The sequence below is a fragment of the Puma concolor genome, chromosome D2 (genome assembly GCF_028749965.1).
Source record: "Puma concolor isolate L17-30 chromosome D2, mPumCon1.1.hap2, whole genome shotgun sequence".
Classification (NCBI taxonomy): Eukaryota; Metazoa; Chordata; class Mammalia; order Carnivora; family Felidae; genus Puma; species Puma concolor.
Window position 1 is genome coordinate 62,001,599 of NC_141677.1, and position 22,196 is coordinate 62,023,794.

A 22,196-nucleotide genomic window follows, 5' to 3' on the forward strand; every position below is an offset into this window, starting at 1 on the left:
ATACTCTTACTTGTTGGATTTCTTTGGGATGATGGAGTCAGTGGCACGATCTTCTGATTTCCCTTCTGCTTTTCAAATCACTATGGTAATTAATAAATATTTTGCCAAGGTGAATGTGGGTACAACGTTGTCACTGAGCAAAAACAAAACTCTTATACAAGTTATACAAAGATTTTTCTTTTGGGATGCCTGGGTGACTCAGTCAGTTGAACGTCTGACTTCAGCTCAGGTCATGATCTTGCAGATGGTGAGTTTGAACCCCATGTCAGGCTATGTGCTGACGGCTCAGAGCCTGGAGCCTGCTTTGGATTCTGTGTCTCCCTCTCTCTCTGCCCCTCCCCTATTTGTGCTCTGTCTCTCTCTCTCTCTCAAAAATAAATAAACATTAAAACAACAGCAACAAAAAAGATGTTTCTCTCTCACAATTTGCAGCCTCCTGCTAGTCCTAAATTCACAGTGACTAATGTTATGGCAATGGAAGTACTAACAAGAAAGAACATTAATATTATGTTAATATTAGCAATGTTAATATTCCTAACACACTGCAGAAAAGACTATGAATTAATGCCTCAGAAGGAGTACTTACAAGAATATCAGTATTTTCAAAATAATTCCTCCAGTATGGTCTGATTTTTCGCTGTCCACCAATGTCCCATACATTCAGTTTAAAACCTTGTGATTGTACACTTTTGATGTTAAAACCCTGAAACAGGCAAAAACACCAAGCTTTATTAAGCTTTGAGGTCATAATTCCAACAAAGTTACATTTAACAGCTATGTTATTTATTAATTATTATGTACTCTGCCAGATATGATACTGGTAATATTGAAAATAGTCTGTTATGATAAGGAAAAAAGAAATGTGTTTTTACATGCTTACTTCATTCAGGTTTTGGAGTCAGTATTAATGTCACGGCTAACGTGGCGCTTTCTCTAGTAAGTGCCCATAAATGTGCACACGTGCACAACACACATACCTGTGAGGACACCTGGGAATGAGAATAGCTTTGATAATCAACACAGCCACACTTCCTGATGGATCCTCAAGATGGTAACATTTAATAGAACATTACATTTAACTACCAAAAAACAGAAGCTGAATCTGAACACAGAACAGAACAGATTCTTAAAGTTTCAAAAAAGGCAAGAGTTGGGGCGCCTGGGTGGCTCAGTCGGCTGAACGTCTGACTTCAGCTCAGGCCATCATCTCGTGGTCCGTGAGTTCGAGTCCCACGTTGGGCTCTGTATTGACAGCTTAGAGTCTGGAGCCTGCTTCGGATTCTGTGTCTCCCTCACTCTCTGCCCTTCCCCCACTCACACTCGGTCTCTCAAAAATGAATGTTAAAGAAAAAAAAAAAAGCAAGAGCTACAATCTGGAATTTAGGATTCTTTCAAAAATTTCCTCATATGGATTAATCAGAAAAAGGAAGGAACTGAAGTCAGAACACTATGGGAGAAGCTGGTTTGTGACTGGAGTATTAACCCAGCGAGGCAGGGATGGCCTGCTGGAACAGCATGTTCAGACTCTGAAGTGGAGCCCTCAGTTACAGGCAGTGATGAAAATAAACAAGCAGGCATTTGAAACTATTCTTTAATAAGCATCTCTGATGAACTCAAAAAGAAAGTATTCATTTTCAGGACAGTGACTCAAGGTGGAACTTTGAGGAAGGTGAGCAAATCAGAGGCAGGTGGAACTGTGAGCTGGGAGTTAGTGTGCGGAGAAACAAATTAACAAGACCTTTGGGGTTCAGAGAGAAGGCATTTCATGAGCAATAATTAAAAAATAAATCTTTCTCTGAGAATGATATAGTGAAATCAGGACTTTAAAAATCCAATCAACAGCTTGCTACCACAGAAGTGCCATTTCATCCAGAATAACTGGAGTCGAGTGGGCCTGGGGATGCCTCCATAAACATTTGCCTCATCTGGCAGCTTGCCAACACTACTGCCTAGCACAGAAGGACAAGGCACAGTGTGACAGCACAGGAACACTGCCACCCAGTTTCCACCGAGGATAAACAGTCACTAGAGGATACCTGGGAGGAGGCGGACTACAGCTCCTGTAAGAAGCCAAGGACCGAATAAATTAGAAGTTTAAGAACTCCAAAGGGAAGTGGCTTAAGCTTATTGTAAAAGGCAGCTTCATTCTCAACTCATTGATAAAGCCACTTTTGTGTACTTAAAAATTGGACACTTAACTACAATAGTAACTGTCAAAGCCAGTAACGTGAAATCTTTCTGGAATGAAGCAGGTGATAAATAAGAGAAACTCCTGGAATCTGACCATGTATATCAACTACCTTAACATTCTATAAGTTATCAAAAGAAAAAAAATTCTGTAAGTTGTCAGACCCAACAAGTCTACCAAGAAATTATTCTAAGGAAATAATAATGAATGGGTACAAACCTTTAGAGATGGGTATTACTAAGTATTTACATATATATCAATGTAGAAAGATGTTCAAGATGCATTATTCAGTGAAAATGATATGGTATATTCTCTATGAGTCATTTTTATTTTTTATTCTGAGAATTTATTTTATTTTTTAAAGTTTATTTATTTTGAGAGGGAGAGAGAGAATCCCAAGCAGGCTCCACACTATCAGCCCAGAGCCTGATGTGGGGCTCGAACTCACCAACTGCAAGATCATGACCTGAGCCAAAGCTGGATGCTTAACTGACTAAGCCACCCAGGCGCCCCAAGAGTTTATTCTTAAGTAATCTTTACACCCAACACGGGGCTCAAACCTGCAACCTTGAACTCAAGAGTCGTACACTCTACCGACTGAGCCAGCCAGGCACCCTATTTTTTATTTTAAATATACCCATCATAGGGGGCCTGGCTAGCTCAGTCGGTACACAGTGTAACTCTTGATCTCAGAGTTGTAAGTTCAAGCCCCATGTTGGGTGTAGAGATTACTTAGAAATAAAATCTTTATTTTTTATATATTTTTTAATGTTTATTTTTGAGAGAGAGCGTGTATGTGTGTGTGAGCACAGGAGGGACAGAGAGAGAGAGAGGGAGACAGAGGATCCAAAGCTAACAGCAGGGAGCCCAGTGTGGGGCTTGACTCACGAACCATGAGATCATGACCTGAGCCACAGTCTGATACTTAACAAACTGAGCCACCCAGGTGCCCCCAAAATAAAATCTTTAAATACACCCATCACATACATGCATAGAATAAAAACCTGAATGGATACATTCCTAAATGTTAACAGTGGTTATGTCTGGGCATTGTAGATGATTTCTAGTTTCGCAATTTTATTTACTTATCGTTTGTAAATTTACTATAATGAGCAGCTATTGCTTTTTCTGATATTAAACAAAAACACAACAAAAGCTTGTTTTTAAAGAATAAATATGAAACCTCGACATCATATAATAACAAAATCACCTATAACGCATCAAATAAAGCCTGAAAGTTAGAATTGGAACTTTTGAGGCCAGTTCTAACTTAAGAGTTCATTTCCATGTTCACAGTGTGGACGTTCTCATTTTAGTGGTACTCTTAGGAGATACAGCCTACTTCTAATACTCAATTAAAAAGAAAAAACCCTAGACTTTTCTTTTTCTGGCAGAAATCCTGACACACTAATATGTGTTTTCAGCCCTTCTAGGCTAGACTACTGTAATTTGCTCCTCCTTAGGCTATACATTAAATTTGCTCGGAAGCTGTAAAATTGCTCATTTGGTAGCAATTGAAGTGACTTTTCTGCAAAAAGTTGTAGATCAGTAAGCCTCACAAGCTGTGAAGCACACACTTTGGCACAGCCATTCAAAGCTGACACCAAACTCGTATCACAGTAAAATGCTAAAAAAACCTCTGGTTTTCCTAAAACCTCTAAGGCTCATGCACTTTAAAGTGACTAAGACCAACGGGGCTGTGCTCTAGTTAGGAAGCCCAACGAGTTGGCCAAAGGTCAAGCTTTCTCATGATTTCCTACAGGGAAGGAGGTCTAAAGAAACAGCTCTAAAGAAGGAGGGCTGTTACACTTAGCATTTGTCTTTCAACTTCCACACTGGAAGCACCACCGTTGTATTTTGCTTGCTTAGCCTTAGGAAACAGGCTGGATTAAAAAATACAGGTAATTAAAAAAATGTTTTTAATGTTTATTTTTGAGAGAGAAAGAGAGACAGAATATGAATGGGGGAGGACCATAGGGAGAGAGGGAGACACAGAATCTGAAATAGGCTCCAGGCTCTGAGCTGTCAGCACAGAGACCGACATGGGGCTTGAACTCAGGACCTAGATCATGACCTAGGCCAAAGTCGAACACTTAACCAACTGAGCCACCCAGGCATCCCCAGGTAATTTTTAAATTTATTTTCTTTTATACTCTCTCTGTATTTTCTACATGTATTAATTTCATAATCAGAAGATTAAGCTACTTTTTTTTAAAGTAATCACTTAGAGGGCTCCTGGATGGCTGAGTCAGTTAAGCATCCAACTTTGACTCAGGTCTTGATCTCATGGCTCCTGAGTTCAAGCCCTGCATCAGGCTCTATGCTGACAGCTCAGAGCCTGAAGCCTGTTTCAGATTCGGTGTCTCCCATCTCCCTCTCTCTCTGCTCCTCCCCTACTTGCACCCTGTCTCTCTTTCAAAAAATAAAATAAACATTAAAAAAAATTAAATAAAAGTAATCATTTAGAGCTGAGGGAATTGTGTCTTGATATATTTATGCTTATTTGAATGATTTATATAAAACTTGGTAAAGTATAAAATTTATCATTTTAACAATTGAAAAAATTTTTTTTCAACGTTTATTTATTTTTGGGACAGAGAGAGACAGAGCATGAACGGGGGAGGGGCAGAGAGAGAGGGAGACACAGAATCGGAAACAGGCTCCAGGCTCCGAGCCATCAGCCCAGAGCCCGACGCGGGGCTCGAACTCCCGGACCGCGAGATCGTGACCTGGCTGAAGCCGGACGCTTAACCGACTGCGCCACCCAGGCGCCCCTTTTTTCTTTTTTTTTCTTTTTTTTGAAAAAATTTTTTAACGTTTATTTATTTTGGGGGGGGGAGGGGCAGAGAGAGAGAGGGAAACACAGAATCCAAAGCAGGGTCCAGGCTCTGAGCTGTTAGCATAGAGCCCTACACGAAGCTCAAACCCACAAACCACAAGATCATGACCTGAGCTGAAGTCGGATGCTTAACCGACTGAGCCACTCAGGTGCCCCTCATTTTAACCATTTTTAAATGCACAGTTCAGTGGCACCAAGTATCTTTACACCATCACCACCAACCATCCATAGAACCTGTTCATCCTGCAACACTGACTCTCTGTGCCCATTAAACAATGACTCCCTCCATTCTTCTCTGTCTCTAGCCTCTGGTAACCACTATCCTACTTTCTGTCTTTAGGATTTTGACTACTCTAAGTACCTTATATCTATGGAACCTCTTGATAGATTTTTGAAATATTAGATTATTTTTAAATTGCACAGACTTTCTTCAGTAACAAAACTTGGGAGTGGACAAAATTCTATATCCCGTTTTGTCTTCCATATTGCTATGATCACCTTCCTTGTGTCACACAAGCACCTTGGGGCCAGGGCAGTGCTCACCTGTGTAGGTGTAATGTGGCTGATGTCTTCAGATGCAAGCTGCTTCAGAAGAGTGGTCTTGCCAGCATTATCCAAGCCCAGGAGAAGGATTCTCACCTCCTGGTCTGGTGCACTTTTCAATTTGCGCAAAATTGAGAGCAAGCCCTTAAACAACCATGAAGAAGACAGATTACTTTTGGGGCACTGACTTTGATATTACTGGATATCAGAATGTCTTCTCCTCCTTGAAAAACGTTCTTGGTTGTGGAGAGCTCATCGTATTATTTTCCAGTTGAAAGTGATTTATTCCATTTGCCGCCTCCTTCTAAGTTTTGGCAGAAATCTTTCAGTAAATTTTGCAATTTAGTAAGTACCATGGCTTATTCCTGCTCCTCCTATTAATCCAGCTTAGCAATCACCCCAAATCTTCTGGGATTGTGAACTACTAATCTCATACTCCTAAAGCCCTTCCTGTGCACTTAGTAGAGCACACATCATATCAGACTACAGGGCATTGATTGCTGCATTTTTCTCCTTTACCAGAGTGAAGTTTCTTGTAGGTAAGGGCTATAGCTTCAGTCTCCCCAAATGCTTGGCACTTATAGATAGACACTAGATAATAGTTGTTGAATTAAATAAAATTATCCACCCAGTAAGTGAAAGATTTTAAGATGCTATACAAAAACAAAAACAAAGTTGTATAAAATTGTATCTGAGCTGTTTAAAACTTTATTTCAGTTTACATTTAAGACTTCATCATTCAAAATGCTCTACCATCAAAAAATATATATATCCTCATCTAAAAAAAAAACCACACAACCTCTATTATCTAATTTTCACAAGATCCTTATAGGTGCATGGTAGAAATTATGTTTTTCAGATGAAAAATCTGATACAACAGAGAAGTTAGAAAATTGTCAAAGTCAGTCACGAATAAAAAAAGTCAAAATTTAACCAGAGTATTTTTGACTAGTAATCTGATATCTGTTCCTTGTTTTTGTTATTTTTTTTAATGGCTGGAAATAAATCATATTGGTTTTTAGCTACGAACATAAGAAAAATCATGTAAGATGGTTATTTGTTCTGTCCTGCAGCTGACAATCTCGTTCCAGTAAGGCATGAGTTACAACAAGAATCAAAGAATTCCAGAGTTTAAAGGGCATATAATCTAATCTCCCAGCCCAAACAGAAATTCCTTCAAGCTGAGTCTTAGAATTATATAAAAATGGTTATATACTTTTATCCCTATTGCACCAGGCAATAATTCAAACCAGTCTGTTCACTAAGATCAAATAATAATTCTGTGAAATAATTCTCAACAATTGAGTCTTTGGACAATGATATGCAAATATGCATAATTATTAAGAATTCCTTTCTGCCTCAGAGACTCGTTGTTTACCACTTCCAGTATTCTGTATCTGCACTGACTTGCTAAGGATTACATTAACCTCTCTGTGCCTCAATTTTTTTCCAGCAATAAAATGGAAGATTTAGTTTAAAACAGAGAGACAAAATCTATACCAAAAGATTTGGGAAAGAGTGATTGAACAGATTTCAAACAAACAGATAGGCAGGACTTTTTTTTTTTTTTCTTAAGGGCATGACGTTTTTCTTTTGTTTTTATCTTATCTGGCCTTGAATACTTTGACACCATTCCTTTTTTAAACTATATTTATGAGAAGTCTCCCCGGCTTCTATTAGCTACATTGCAATCACTCATTTATAATACCACCTTTCAGAACAGTTAAAATTAGAATTCTGAGATCCTCAGGGGACTGGTAATATAAAAAGGCTAGAACAGGGAAAACACATTGTACTACTCATCCTGAGTTCTTGATTAGATGTCCTCATTACTTCTTCCAATAAAATTCTAAAATAACCAGAATTTATCACGTCAGTACATGAAATGACAGTACAGGTAAAAGTCTTCTCATGCATTATCTACGAGTGTAGAAATTATGAAAGATGTTTCCATAGACTATTTGCAAGGTTCAAAATGAACGTTTTAGGTTTTTTTCTCATGTGTCTTTTAAAACAAATCAGTAAATAAAAACCCTGCTTTCTAAAAAAAAAAAAACAAAAAACAAAAAACATGGCTTTCTGCAGGCTGAGACTTGTTACACATTGATTATATTTGAAATTGAAAAATGAAGAGAAAATAATTTCTTTTTGAAAAGGGAGAAGCAAAGCACAGAAGAGAAAACCATTCTAACTATACCTAAACGTTGTTAACTTAATGTATAAAAAAAATGATACTTCTATATTTCTAATGAGTAATTTTCCTTGAGAAACAATAACTTCATATGCTTTACCTTTAAGTGACATGACAGAGAAATGGAAAATTCTGCTACTATTTTCTTCTATCAAAGTGATAAATGGCATCTGAAGCATGGTCTAGGGAAGACAAATGCAAATACGGTACCACATCATATTAACCCAACTACTGAGGACAGGGGATCACAGGATTATCAGGGTTTGCTAAATAGGGAAGAGGATATTTATAGATATCAGAGTTCTGCCTGAAAGGTACAAAGTAAGCTGATTTAAGAGGCTGGAGGAAAGACAGAAGAATAAGTCTACCCTAGGTTTCTAAACACAAGGACCATACTTTATTTTAAATGTCGAATGAAGGGAGACAGCTATTGGAAGTTAATTTTATTGTGGGCCTGAGTTTTGCATATAAACATAAGGAAATGAATTTTTAAAGTGATTTTTTGGTTAAAATATTCATTCATTCCTTCATTCACATTAAACACCCACAATGTGCCCCAAGTGCAACGGGAGCAAAGCAGACATGATCTCCGTGTAGGATATGTCCTCCTCTGACACTGAATAAAGGCAATTTAAGAAATCAGAACTTTAGTTAATTGTATAAGGTCTGCTACCAGCATGTGTGCATATAAGTTATCTGCACCCTGGTGGACAGAAGTGGTCTGACTCAGCCACAAAACATTTAAACTTTCTACAGGCAAATTATGAATAGATGTGCTATTGACTACAGATATTTTATCTGCCTCAAAATCAGCTTCAACTCCACTACTGGCAGAGGCATGGTGCGCTGACCTAAAATGATGCAAACTAGGTCATTCAGAGAAACTGGAGTGGCGGAGGGGGAGAGAGGTGTGTGATGGTAGTGTGATGGAAAGTGTATGTGGCTGTGAGGAGCAGTTAAAATTTAAATATTAAAATTAGTAACCCAACTGTCAGGTACCTGCACTCCCCATAACTAGTTTTTTCTTTTTTTTAATGTTTATTTTTGAGAGAGTCAGTATAAGGAGGGGAGGAGCGGGGACAGAGGATTTGAAGCTGGTTCTGTGCTGACAGCCAAAGAGCCCGATGTGGGTCTCAAACCCACGAACCAGAAGATCGTGACCTGAGTCTAAGTCGGTTGCTCATCCCAGCACCCAGGTGCCCCACCCCCCTCATAACTAGCCTGAATGAAACTGACTTCAATTTATTTTTACCTCTTTAACAACAACAACAACAACAACAAAATACCCTGTTCACTGAGACCTTATTAACTTCCAGGAACTCCTATAGCTTTCATAGGGAGAAACTCACCCAAACTTGTCTACTTTCTCATTGCTCTACTAAATAAATACAATGTTTCCTGAGGAACAAAGTAGGGGCATTTCCCCAGGAGCAGTGGGTTCCCACCTCACCATAGTCCCAATAAAAACTTTATGGGTGAGGGGGGCACCTGGCTGGCTCAGTCAGTAGAGCATGTGGTTCTTGATCTTGGGGTTGTGAGTTCAAGCCCCACATGTGGGTAGAGATTACTAAAAATATATAAACTTCAACAACAACAACAACAACATTATTATGGGCTTTGGGATTTCATAGACTTGAATTCAACTTCCTTATATATATAATCCTGGGCATTTAGAAAACTGGAACAATACTCTTAAGAAAAATGCTATTAAGATGAAATGTGGTAATGTGTGTAAAGTATGGCGCATAGTAGGTATTCAAAGCAGTAGTTGTGGGTGTTTTTCTTTCATTTTTTTTCTACGTTTCACTGACCATTTTCTGACCAGAAAATACAATCTTGGGAACGAACTTCAAATGTTGAAAATGCTTGATAATTACCACTAGGTTCCTGTATGTAGAATGGACCCCATAAATAATTTCTGCGTGAAGAAGTCATCTATTAAATAATAACGATCACTCATGCACTAAAATTGCTGCCATCTTAGCATTTCACCAAAGACTCGATATCATAATGTGGGGATAAAATAGCTGACTAAATGTTCAGAGAAAACATTTGGGCTTTTAAATAAAAAATAAAATTTATTAGTCATAGCTGAAGGTTTAGAAAACAAAAACAAAAACCTGGGGCTGTCTTCCGTTGTACAGTTACCACAGGGATTCATGGGATACCAGATGTGACACATTTAATCACAGCACTGATGGTTTAAGTTCTATGTTCCGCTTTCAGTTCTAAGAATAGCTCACACTTTTGGAGATTAGAATCCAGAATGATTTGCCCTAATTTCATATTGTTCAATTTAGGAAAAAAGAAAAAGAAAAACAAAGTCTGTCTTGATCAATGAACGCAACAGTTGTACACAATAGTGTTGTTACACTGTCAATTTGCACCTGGAAACATGAGCAGTGGTTAATTTATTGTGTCCTGTAATTATAAATTAAACAATCATGAAATTACACAGTCCACTTAATTGATAAACAAACTGGGAAAAGTTAGCCAACTCTCATGCATTTCTCATGATGACATCTCATTCTCTGTTGGTTTGGCCTGACTTTTTCATTCCAATTCTAGTTGTTTTCTGTGTAAATATTTATATTTGTATTCATTTGTTGAGAAAAACTTAGCCTTTAAAGGGACAGCTCATGTATAAACGATTAATAATAAGAAAACATGTAAAAATCTGTTTAGCCTGGGGTTAATAAAACTGCAGTGTAGCAAGTGTGAAATGTGATTGGCAACTTCAGATCAAATAATTCTACTTTTTTTAAACAATCTGACAATGTAAAATCAATTTTTTTCCTATAAGAATTTACTCATTGGATAATCTGACCAAAGGTGCATGCATTTTTTTCCTTGCAGACATCTAGTTTTTTCTTCATAAATTAATGAACGTGGATCAATATTTTTAAAAGTCAAAAAGACAAGTAACTGTAAGTTTGAGTGCCCGGCTCTGTTCAGTTGGTAAGCCAACGAACCTATTCTAAGTGCTTCAAAGTCAATTTTGCTTTGACTTGCTCTAAAACTACTCAGTTCCATTTTAATACTCTCCATCTAACCACACAGAAATAAAAAAGGAACAGCGAGCGTGTCAACGGTCCAATCACACATCATAATTCACAATTAGAGAAAACTTTAATTAGGTCTGACAGGGAAAAGCCAATTGACACCCACTCCAGTTTTAATTTCCCATTCTTTTTAGTTTGGGGATCCCAAGATGAGACTAAGATCTTTGGTTCTGGTGTGGTCATATGAAAAACGTTGCAACAGGTTTGAAATGAAATACTAAGGACCGGGCAGCAAATTTGCCTCCATCAATATGGATTAAGAATTCACAGGAAAATCGGTCATCATCAACAAATAGCCTTTACGGAACCCTCAGCAAGTAAATGACTCGTTCCTGCAGAAGTGCGCCCGCCACGCAGCCACCAGGACCACGTAAAATCCACCAGGCATCCCTACCAAGCGGTACCTCTTTGTGTCCTGGGATTTACACCCCTCCCCCCAGAGGCCCGCACATCTCGAGGAAGAGGAGAGCTAGGCTACCATCTCTCCTGGTACCGCCAGGGCGACCTCAAAGGCAGTAGCTCTGGCCCTTCTCCTGGCTTCTGGCTGGGCCCCGGCGGACCCAGAGGCGCGGGCAAGTCGAATCCCTAGGAAGATCGAAGCCTGCTTGCGGAGGCTGCTATCCGCAGTTACTCGGATCCGCCCTCATCTCCTTAGTAAGGATGGAAACCCGGCTCTGTACCGGGATAGCCACACACCCTTCCAGCCCCGTCCCGTAGCTTCAGACCCGCTGCAAACCTCGCCTTCCTCCCCAGGCCCAGGTCTCCTTCCAAGGGCCCACCGTCGGGGCTCCCCGCTGCCCCCCGAAACCAATCCAGGACCCAGAAAGCAGGCTGAGCGCCGTTCCGTTCCCTCCTTGGCTTTAAACGTAGTGCCCCGACCTGGGCCTGAGGACAGGAGAGGGGTGATCGGTCAGCTCTGGAGGGGCCCGGGCCCCCACACTCACCATCCTCCCGCCGAATCCCTCCTCCTCCTCCTCCTCCTCCTCCTCCGGCCTCCCCCGTTACCAGGGGCAACTGCTGCGGCACCGCCCCCGACGTCCCTCGCACGCACAGCGGAGGAGCAAAGCAGTCGTACGGGGCGTGTTTCAGCTCCGCTTTCCCTAAAGTGCGCAAGCGTGCCAAAGTGCCCGCCCACTGCGCAGGCGGGCTGCTGGGTCCACGGGAGGTAGCGGCCCGCTGATGGAGACCGGGGGAATGGTTAAAGCTTGCCCACGTGGCTAGTGGGCGCTGCCCGGCCTGTGATTGGTCGGGAAGGAGCGGGGCGGGGGCGGGATGAGGGGCGGTTCCGGGCCTGGGCAGCAGGTTAGTACTGGCCAGGCTTCTAACGCAGGGTTCTTCTGTTGGCAGTTGTCTCAGTGCATTCTTTTCGGGGCCAGGTAAGGGGTCTTGGGAGGAGGCCGCTTACCACACCTTCCTTTAGGCCCAACATCCCGGGAGGGAGCTTGGATTTCTGTCCTGACTGCTCGGGAGGGGCTGCTGCCGGAGCTGGGATTCCACCTGCCGAAGCCACGTGGCGCGAATAGTAGCCTGGGGCTGCTCAGGGGCCTCTCCGTGTGGACCCCAGCTCCATAGCTGAGGGGTGGGGGCATTATGGGATATGCATCTTTCTCCACACCTGTGTTAGGGTCCTGGATGGAGGAGTCCCGGTGGTGGGAGGCTGCCTGTCGGAGGGCAAGAGACAGCCTGGGGATTGCCCCTGAACGCTGAGGTGAGCCGATGGCAGCAGGGGTGAAAGAAAGGCGTTTTGGAATGGCCAGGTTTTGCTAAGCAGCGTTGGACCAGGCGGTGCACCGTTTGCAGTCCTGGAGGAGGCAAAAAACGGGCCTGCACTTACAGGCAAGCAAGAGCGAAAGGGATTCTGGGTGGGTTGAGAGGTGCTACCTCCCACCCCTTCCCCATGCTGACGTCAGAAAGAGGAATTAATCTCATATGTACCAGGTCCTGTTCTGGACTCTCGCGACACAGCTGGGGACGAAATCTGCCTTCATGGAAATTACATCCTTCCTAGTGGAATGCTTTTCACATAAGATTTCATTTCATTTTCACGGCCCTAGAAATTGGTTGTTTTAAGCTATATAGAGTCGGGACTTGAACTCAGTTCTGACTCTTGAGGAAATGACTTTAACACTATTGTATTGTACAGGCAGGTGGAAAAGAACGACTTATATTTGTGATGTGAACCCAGAACTTTTTTTGAGTTGATAAAGTGTTGCAACTAATGACAAACCTGGACGTTTGCAGTCGTGTGTGTACCTCTTGCCTCCCTCACTGGTTTCTTGTGAGGATTATGTGAATTGTTATGTGTCAAGTACATAAAATACTGCCTGGCACATAGGAAGTGCTACATAGGTCTTAGCTATTATTGTTCCATCTAGGTTTTTGGGCTTTGCCCCTCTTCCTATAAGCAGGCTTTCCATTCTAGTTAAGATCACTGGAATGAAGGCAGATTTCCCCTGAATGGTCCTTAGCTGTTTATGCATTCAACTAAAGTGTGTTTTTAAACGTCTGCTGGCTGCATACTTGCTTCAGATTCTTGGAGAGAAAACTCAGTTCAGAACCTTGATTAAATAGGTGCAAGATGAATGGCTAATTCAGAGCCTGCACTCCTACCATCTACCCATCTGTAGCCTGTTGTTTCTTTTGTGAAAAAGTCAGGGCAGACTTCTCTTTCTGAATTGTCTGGTGTCTAACATCATGGTCTCCTTGGGGTCACAGCAGTGTATCTGGGCTTGCTTGTGTAATTATTAGCCTCATTCTTCCAACTTTCTCTAGGCAGCCTTGGCACCATCCCTCCCCCATCTCAAGTGGTCTTTGTGTTTGATCTTGAGTCTTTGGCTGCCTTGATCTTCCACTGATGCAAGTACCAGTGATGATGTTTTGTTTTTCTTCCTATGTGGGATACAAACAGGCAATCTTGAGTCCTTTCTCCACTTGCAAGAAGATACCTACAGGGAGTTTGGAAGCCTGTTCCCTGAGCTGTGATACTGTTTGCCAGAGAAAATCAACTTTTTTTTTTTTTTTTTTAAACATAAGCTGTATCTGTAACGTGGGGCTTGAACTCAGGAACCCAACATCAAGAGTCGCATGCTCTACCAACTGAGCCAGACAGGCACCCTGAAAATCAAATCTCTATAAGAAGGATGAGCATTACTTCAGGAGAGGTAATAAGTTGTTTCATTTTTCCTCTTTTCTCTCTTTTTTTCTCTCTCTCCTTCTTTCTCTCTCCCTCCCTTCCTTCCTCTCTCTCTCTCTCTCTCCCTCTCCCTGTAGTATGGAGAGGACCAATCTAACTGACCCTAAGCCTTGTGACCTTGGGAAAGTAGGCCCTAGCTATTGTCAGATAGTTGGATGAATGAACAGGATGGAAGCTGTTGACCACTATTGCTGTGGTTAGTGTAGGCTGTGTGTACCACGGATGTTCACCCTGCTGGTTCAATTGATGGGAACCTTTCTAAGCATCAGTTTCCTCTTCTGTAATTTGAGACCTTGGATCCCTTACGTATTTGAGCTGTGACATTCTCCAATCCTCAAAGGAAAGGGAATTATCGGTCAGTTACCTGTTTGATTTCCAGTTCCCCCCTTGTTCCCAGTAGTAGAACCATATTCCTTCAGAATTGGGGCCACCCTGGACATGATTACGACTTCTTTAGGGAATACTAGATGCAGCTCATGTAGGAAGAGGGAGCATAACCGTTAGAGCAAACCTAGGGACCATGTACCCCCTCCATGTAGGAGGGGTAGGCCATCAGCAGCTTTGTGACAGAAAGCCTGCTCTTAATTCTGTAACCAAGACAGGTTCTGAGTTTGACTTGAAAGAGTGATGTCCTTGATGCCTAGAGAGCCCGGGAATAAGCTGAAATGCATTTCAGGCAGGCAGTAAATATTTTTAGAGGTCCCACGAGAGCTACATATGAACCTTACAATCTGCCAGGGGAGGCTAACTTTACACAAATTACTGTACATGATAAGAAAGTGATGATTACAAAGCCAAGCATATTGCAAATGAAGATAGGATGCTGTGAGAGTATATGACAGAGGGGTTTGAGTATGCCATGAAGGAGTCCTGGACCTGTGCCCATTGAGGGGCAGGCAGCAGATATTTGGGAAATGTTTTATTTATTATTATTTTTTAATGTTTATTCTTTTTTGAGAGGGAGAGAGAATCCCAAGCAGGCTCCACGCTATCATTGCAGAGCCTGATGCAGGGCTTGATCCCACGAACTGTGAGATCATGACCCGAGCTGAAATCAAGAGTCAGATGCTTAACTGACTGAGCCACCCACGTGCCCCTGGGGAAGTGTTTTAGACGTAGAATTTAGGTGTGTGTGTGTGTTTTTTTCCTTACGTTTTGTGTAATACAGGGGCTGAGCAACTCCTATTCTGACCTCAGTAATGAGGGCAAATTTTCTTGAATAATAGCAAATGATTACCCCTTCATGATAGAAGTACTTCCGTTATGAAAGGCAGAGGACTTTCCAGTGTTGGGTTGAGGATGGAGACAGATGTCCGAGGACAGGCTGTGTGTGTGTGTGTGTGTGTGTGTGTGTGTGTGTGTGTGTGTGTGGTGTGAAGAAGGAAGCGTAGCATGTTGTTCTTTTGGGCTGTCTCCAGCAGGGGAGTGGGGCTGCAGCACGGGGCTCTGTAGGCCAAGGCAGTGTGTGATCTGCTGGCCACTCCTTTTAGCCCCCTGTAGGGTCAGGGAAAGTAAACTCTTGCCTCTCTAGCATTCCTGGGTTCAGTTCTGACTGCATGAAATACCTTTGGTCTTTGAACCAACCTGCAGGAGGCCAAGTCAGCCTTTCCACAGAGGGCAAAGCCCAGAACTTTCCCTTGGGCTTTGTGGCGGAGTGAGAGAGGTAGGAGTCTGGCAGTGGACACTGTCTGGCTGGCTTCTCACTTCTCCAGAGGTGAGTGGTGGCCTCAGGGCCAGGTGAGGATACCATGGAAACTCCATGTTAGGTCTCCCCTTCTCTCCTGGCTCCTTTCTTCCAGGAAACGACTCACCCCCAGCATGTCAACTTGGTGAAGTCTCTCCCACCCCAACAAAAAAATCTAAACATTGGCCATCTCTCCCTTTATTCCATTTGTTGGCTCCTCGGGCCTCCTACCTCTCTGGATGTTCTTTCTCATCTATTTGGGCTTCCTTTTTTTGTCTTGCCTCTTAAATGTAGTGGTTTTCAGGGCATGTCCTCAGCACTTTATCCTTCCCGTTCTGTGCATTCTCACTGGAAAACTTCATCTTAAACTGCCTCGATGCTGCTAACTCATCACTTTACTTTTTTTTTTTTTTAATGTTTATTTATTTTTGAGAGAGAGAGAGAGACAGACAGACGGAGAGACAGGGCATGAGCAGGGGAGGGGCAAAGAGAGAGGGAGACGCAGAATCTGGAGCAGGCCCCAGGCCCTGAGCTGTCAGCACAGAGCCCAACTCGGGGCTTGAACTCACGAGCTGTGAGATCATGACCTGAGCTGGAGTTGGACACTTAACTGACTGAGCCATCCAGGCGCCTCTCATTGTTTTACTGCTAATTCAGACCTCCGTACTTTCTTTTAAGCCTTAATACCCAGTTGCTGAGAAACTTGACCTTTTATTCAGCATTTACTTGAATTCTTGAACTAGGCGCTAGGGTAGCAGAGTGAGCAAAATGGACATAATCCCTGGCTCCAAGGAGCTTATGGCCTAGAGGGGAAGGTAGACATTAATTAATAACACTGAGGGACGCCTGGGTGGCTCATTTGGTTAAGTGTCTGACTCTTTTTTTTTTTTTTCAACATTTATTTATTATTTTTGCAACAGAGAGAGACAGAGCATGAACGGGGGAGGGGCAGAGAGAGAGGGAGACACAGAATCGGAAACAGGCTCCAGGCTCTGAGCCATCAGCCCAGAGCCCGACGCGGGGCTCGAACTCCCGGACCACGAGATGGTGACCTGGCTGAAGTCGGACGCTTAACCGACTGCGCCACCCAGGCGCCCAAGTGTCTGACTCTTGATTTTGGCTCAGGTCATGATCTCACGGTTAGGGAGTTGGAGCCCCATGCCCCGAGTCCGGCTTTGCACTGATAGCCCAGAGCCTGCTTGGGATTCTGTCTCTCTGTCTGTCTGTCTGTCTGTCTGTCTGCCTGCCTGTCTCTCTCTCTCTCTCTCTCTCTCTGTCTCTCTCTCTCTGTGTCTCTCTCTCTCTCTCTGTCTCTCTCTCTCCCTCTCCCTCTCCTCTCTTTCTGCCCCCCCCCCCCAATAAATAAACTTAAAAAAAATTTTAAAACTGAAACCACAGAGTGTTAAGGCAAACTGGTATGGCTCTGAAGAAAGAGCACAGAGCCAAGAGGGCTTACACAGAACACCTCATCTAGTTGCCAGGATAGAAGTGGTAAGGGTCCTTCAAAGGATTCCCTGAGGAAAGGTTTAAGCCAAGATCTAAAGGATGAGTAGGTGCTTCCTTGCAAGTAACTCTGGACTGTAGCAAAAGGCTACTTTTTGAGGGAGAGGGTGGACCCTTGAAGTTATGTGCTAATACATCTGCTTTTCAAGCTGCTATTTATTCTGAGCTGGCTCTGCTGTGCCTTCCCTGGAAGCTATAGGGGTGCATGGGTCTTTACTGGGGTGGGAGTCTTGGGTAGAATTCTTCTTTTGTTTTACCTCTACTTAATATAAAACATTTATTTTTAACTAGTCCTATGGCTTCCATCAGCAATATGTTTCCTTTCCCTAATACTGTCAATACTGGCTTTGTTTGCTTAATTTTGTGAGTGCTTTGGAGTTTGGTGAATGTATAACTCGAGATGACTTTAAATCTTGCTCAAACTGTGCCTATGAACTTGTTATGTGACATATATAGAAAATCCTCAGTTAAGGTGATGTTTTTCTTTTTTTTCTAAGTTTGTTTATTTTGAGAGAGAGGGAGGGAGGGACAGGGGCAGAGGCAGAGAGAGGGAGAGAGAGAATCCCAAGCAGGCTCTGCACTGTCAGCGTGGAGCCCAACGTGGGGCTCGAACTCACAAACTGAGATCATGAGCTGAAGTCGGACACTTAACCGACTGAGCCACCCAGGCGCCCCAAGGTGTGTTTTTCAAGGAAAAATAAAAGACCTAGTCGTAGAAGATAGAGAGTTAAATCTGAAAATTATTCCTTTAAAAAAAAAAAAAAGGATGGGTAGGTGTTAGTGAAGAGGGGAAGGAAGAGTATTCTGGACAGGGAATGGCATTTGTAAAGGACCTGAGACAGGTGGCAGCCTACTGCATTTAAGAAAGTCTCGTGGTACTTGGAACTCATCACATGGAAAATCCAACTACCTGTTTTGTCTTTTAAAAAAAAAAATTTTTTTTTAATGTTTTTATTTATTTTTGAGACAGAGCATGAGCAGGGGAGGGGCAGAGAGAGAGGGAGATATGGAATCCAAAGCAGGCTCCAGGCTCCAAGCTGTCAGCACAGAGCCTGACGCGGGGCTCGAACCCACAAGCTGTGAGACCATGACCTGAGCTGACGTCGGTTGCTTAACGGACTGAGCCACCCAGCCGCCTCTCCCTGTTTTCTCTTAAAGACTGTTTTTCTATATTCTTTGTCTTGTCACATTATGGTCCAAGTCAGAAATCCTGTATATCACTCTGGATACTTGTGATGTGTCAATTTATCTAGGTCAAACACCCTCCCCACTCCCCACCCCCCAGTCCCCCTCTCTGGTATGCTTCCAGTTTAGAGTGAGCGGGGAGGGAGAAACAGCTATTTTGTAGCGCACACACCTCCCAGTAATTCCATCAAACATGAATTTGGGTGCTGTGGTGAAGGGATTTTGCAAACGTAATTAAAGTCCTAATTGGTTAGCTTTGAGTTAATCTAAAGGGAGATTATCCTGGGTGGCCTGATTTAATCAGATGGAATCCCTTTAAAAGAGGGCTAGGCATCCCCTGGGGTCACAAACTGCAGCCATAGCTGGGCCTCCATTGCTCTCCTTCCCTCCCAGGATCATCCCTTGGTAACTGCTTGCAGCTGCTGGCTTCAGGCTTGCCTAGCAGAATTCCCACAATTACATAAGCCAGTTTGCTAATTCCTCATACTAAACCCATTTTTATATATTTATCAATATTAGGTGAGTATATATAAAGGATATATGTATCCTATTGATTCTGCACCTGTGCTCGAACCCTGACTAATAGACTATTTCTCCTGTAGCCAGTCATTCAGCAAATCCCAAGCTTCTGCTGCTTTAAAAGTTTCTGTCCTTTTGGTCCCTCCTCTCTGTTCCTGTGCATCTGGTTTCATATGAACTCCACGTCTTCTTGCCTGGATCATTGAAGTTCCCTTCCAGCTGGTCTCTTTGTATCCTGTGAAGTCCTACCACACTGAGTTTATTTTCATGTCATTGCCCAGAGTTTTCTTTCTTTTCTTTTAACATTTATTTATTTTTGAGAGCGCACAAGTGGGGGAGGGGCAGAGAGAGAAGGAGACACAGAATCCAAAGCAGGGTCCAGGCTCTGAGCTGTCAGCGCAGAACCTGATGCGGGGCTTGAGCCCGTGAACCGTGAGATCATGACCTGAGCTAAAGTCGGATGCTTAACCGACTGAGCCACCCAGGCGCCCCTAATTTTGTTTTTAACATTTATTTATTTTTGAGAGAGAGAGACAGAACACAGGTGGGGAACAGGGTTATCTTTCTAAATGACACATCTGATCTTGTCACTCTGCTTAAAATCTTGTAATGGCTTCCTGAAATTTCTCAGGCAAAAATTCAAAAGCTGTTTTTAAAAAAAGAAAAAAGATTTTATTTTTGGGATGCCTGGATGGCTCAGCAGGTTAAGCATCCTACTCTTGATCTCGGCTCAGGTCATGATCTCAACAATTCATGGGTTGGAGCCCCGCATTGGGCTCCGTGCTGATGGTGTGGAGCCTGCTTGGGATTCTGTCTCTCCCTCTCTCTCTGCCTCTCCCTCGCTCATGCTCTCTCTCCCTTTCTTTATCTCTCTCCCTTAAAATAAATAAATAAACTTTAAAAAGATATTTTATTTTTAGGTCATCTCTACACCCAATGTGGGGCTTGAACTCACAACCTTGAGAATCAAGAGTCACACATTCTACCAACTGAGCCAGCCAGGTGCCCTACAAGCCTTAGCTTTTTTATATAACGTCATTTTCTTTCCTGTCTTAGCGTATCAATTTTACTTCCTTTGAAAAAAAAATGTTAGTGGTTCCCTAGAGTTTGCCACGTACATTTACAGCTAATCCAAGTCCACTTTCAAATAACACTAAACCGCCTCGAGCGTAGTGCCAGTAACTTATGCAAGTATTCCTAGCTACTCGAGCGTAGTGCCAGTAACTTATGCAAGTATTCCTAGCTACTCTCTTCTGTTACAGCACTGCTGTTATTCATGGGGAGTATCCATAAGCTGTAATCATCGAATACATTGTTGCTGCTCTTATTTTGAACAAACTGTTATCTGTTTACTGTTAATAAGTAGAATAAGAAAAATAAAGGGGTGCCTGGCTGGCTTAGCTGGTAGAGCATGTGACTCGGGATCGAAGGGTTGTAAGTTTGAGCCCCACATCGGGTGTAGATATTACTTAAACAAAACAAAAAAAAGAAAAAGAATTTATTTTGCCTTCATTTATTCCTTCTGACACTCCTTTATGTAGGTCTGAATTTATGACCTGTATAATTTTTTTTTTCTCTCTGAAGAACTTCTCGTATCTCGCAAGGCAGGTCTATTGGTGATAAATTCCCTCAATTTTGTTTTCTGGGAAAGCCCATATTTCTCCTTCACTTTAAAGGATACTTTTGCTGGTGTGGAATTCCAGGGTTGGTGGGGTTTTTTTTCTTTCAGTGCTTTGAATATTTCACTCTACTCTCCTTGCTTGCATGGTACCTGAGGAGAAATCCAATATAGTTCTTTGTTCTTCTGTAGGTAAGGTGTTTTCTTTTCCCTACCTCAGACTTCTTCCTTGACTTTCTTTGTCTTGATTTTCTGCAATTTGAAATATAATGTGACTAGGTGTAGTTTTTTTTTTTTTAATTTTAATCCGAGTATAGTTAACATGTAGTGTTATATTAGTTTCAGGTGTACAATGTAGTAATTTATTTAGTTCTGTATATTACTCAGTACTCATCATAAGTGTACTTTTTTTTAATGTTTATTTTTGGGAGAGAGAGAGTGAGTGAGCATGAGCAGGGTAGAGGCAGAAAGAGGGAGACAGAGGATCTGAAGCAGGCTCCACACTGTGAGTGCAAAGCCCAATTAGGGGCTTGAACTCATGACTGTGAGATCGTGACCTAAGCCGAAATCAAGAGTCGGCCACTTAACCAACTGAGCCACGCAGGTGCCCCATGGTAAGTGTACTCTTAATCCACTTACCTGTTCCATCCATTCTTCCACCCACCTCTGCTCTGGTAACCATCAGTTTGTTCTCTATAGTTAAGAGTCTGTTTTTTTGTTATCTTTTTTCTTTGTTCATTTGTTTTGTTTTTAAATTCCACATATAAGTGGAGACGTATGGTATTTGTTTTTCTCCGACTTATTTCACTTAGCATAATACTCTGTAGGTCCATCCATGTTGTTGCAAATGTCAAGATTTCATTTTTTTTTTATGGCTGAGTAATATTCCATTGTACACATATACCACATCTTTTTTTTTATCCATTCATCTATCCATGGATACTTGGGCTGCTTCCGTAATTTGGCTATTGTGAATAATGCTGTAATAAACATAGGGGTGCACATATCTTCTCAAATTAGTGTTTTCATATTCTCTGGGTAAATACCCAGTAGTGGAATTTCTGGGTCATATGGTAATTCTATTTTTAATTTTTTGAGGAACTTCCATACTGTTTTCCATAGTGGCTATAACAGTTTGTATTCCTATCTAGGTGTAGTTTTTTTTTTTTTTCTTCAAAGTTTATTTATTTTTGAGAGGGAGGGAGAGAGAGAGAAGGGGGAAGGACAGAGAGAGAGAGAGAGAGAGAGAGAGAGTCCCAAGCATGCTCTGTGCTTTCAGTGCAGAGGCTGATGTAGGGCTCAAACTCCGCGAACTTCGAGTTCATGACCTAAGCTGAAATCCAGAGTCAGACGCCTAAGTGACTGAGCCACCCAGGCTCACCTAGATTTTTTTTTTTAAGATTTTTTTTTAATCTTTTTTTTTTTTTAACGTTTATTTATTATTGAGAGACGGACAGACAGAGCGTGAGCATGAGCAGGGGAGGGGCTGAGAGACAGGGACGCACAGAATCTGAAGCAGGCTGAGCTGTCAGCACAGAGCCCAACGCGGGGCTCGAACTCATGAACTGTGAGATCATGATCTGAGCTGAAGTCAGACACTCAACTGACTGAGCTACCCAGGTGCCCCTCTTTTTTTTTTTTAAAGTTTATTTATTTATTTTGAGAGAGACA

General features: G+C 42.3%; 2 protein-coding genes across 13 annotated transcripts in view; one reads left to right on the plus strand and one right to left on the minus strand.

The window, feature by feature from the left end:
- Positions 1-11,886, minus strand: part of ARL3 (ARF like GTPase 3) — a 37,692-nt gene extending 25,806 nt beyond the window's left edge. Inside the window, exons 1-3 of one of the 2 annotated variants that reach the window (XM_086680748.1) lie at positions 11,768-11,886; positions 5,571-5,714; positions 587-703 (exon numbers count right to left, since the gene is read on the minus strand). In XM_086680748.1, the coding sequence (XP_086536874.1) occupies positions 587-703; positions 5,571-5,714; positions 11,768-11,770 (264 nt within the window). In that variant the 5' untranslated portion in view covers positions 11,771-11,886. Of the gene's footprint in view, positions 1-586; positions 704-5,570; positions 5,715-8,309; positions 8,361-11,767 lie in introns of those variants that run through there. The other variant, XM_086680747.1, reaches the window with a different exon arrangement.
- The window catches only part of SFXN2 (sideroflexin 2), a 58,149-nt gene that overhangs the window by 23,413 nt on the left and 12,540 nt on the right, over positions 1-22,196 (plus strand). For 2 of the 11 annotated variants that reach the window (XM_086680736.1, XM_025918040.2), the window contains exons 1-3: positions 12,102-12,199; positions 12,448-12,659; positions 13,857-13,984. The exons of 1 other annotated variant lie outside the window; for it this stretch is intronic. In XM_086680736.1, the coding sequence (XP_086536862.1) occupies positions 13,964-13,984 (21 nt within the window). In that variant the 5' untranslated portion in view covers positions 12,102-12,199; positions 12,448-12,659; positions 13,857-13,963. Of the gene's footprint in view, positions 1-12,101; positions 12,200-12,447; positions 12,660-13,856; positions 13,985-15,195; positions 15,731-22,196 lie in introns of those variants that run through there. 8 more of the 11 variants (XM_086680737.1, XM_086680738.1, XM_086680742.1 and 5 more) reach the window with 8 other exon arrangements.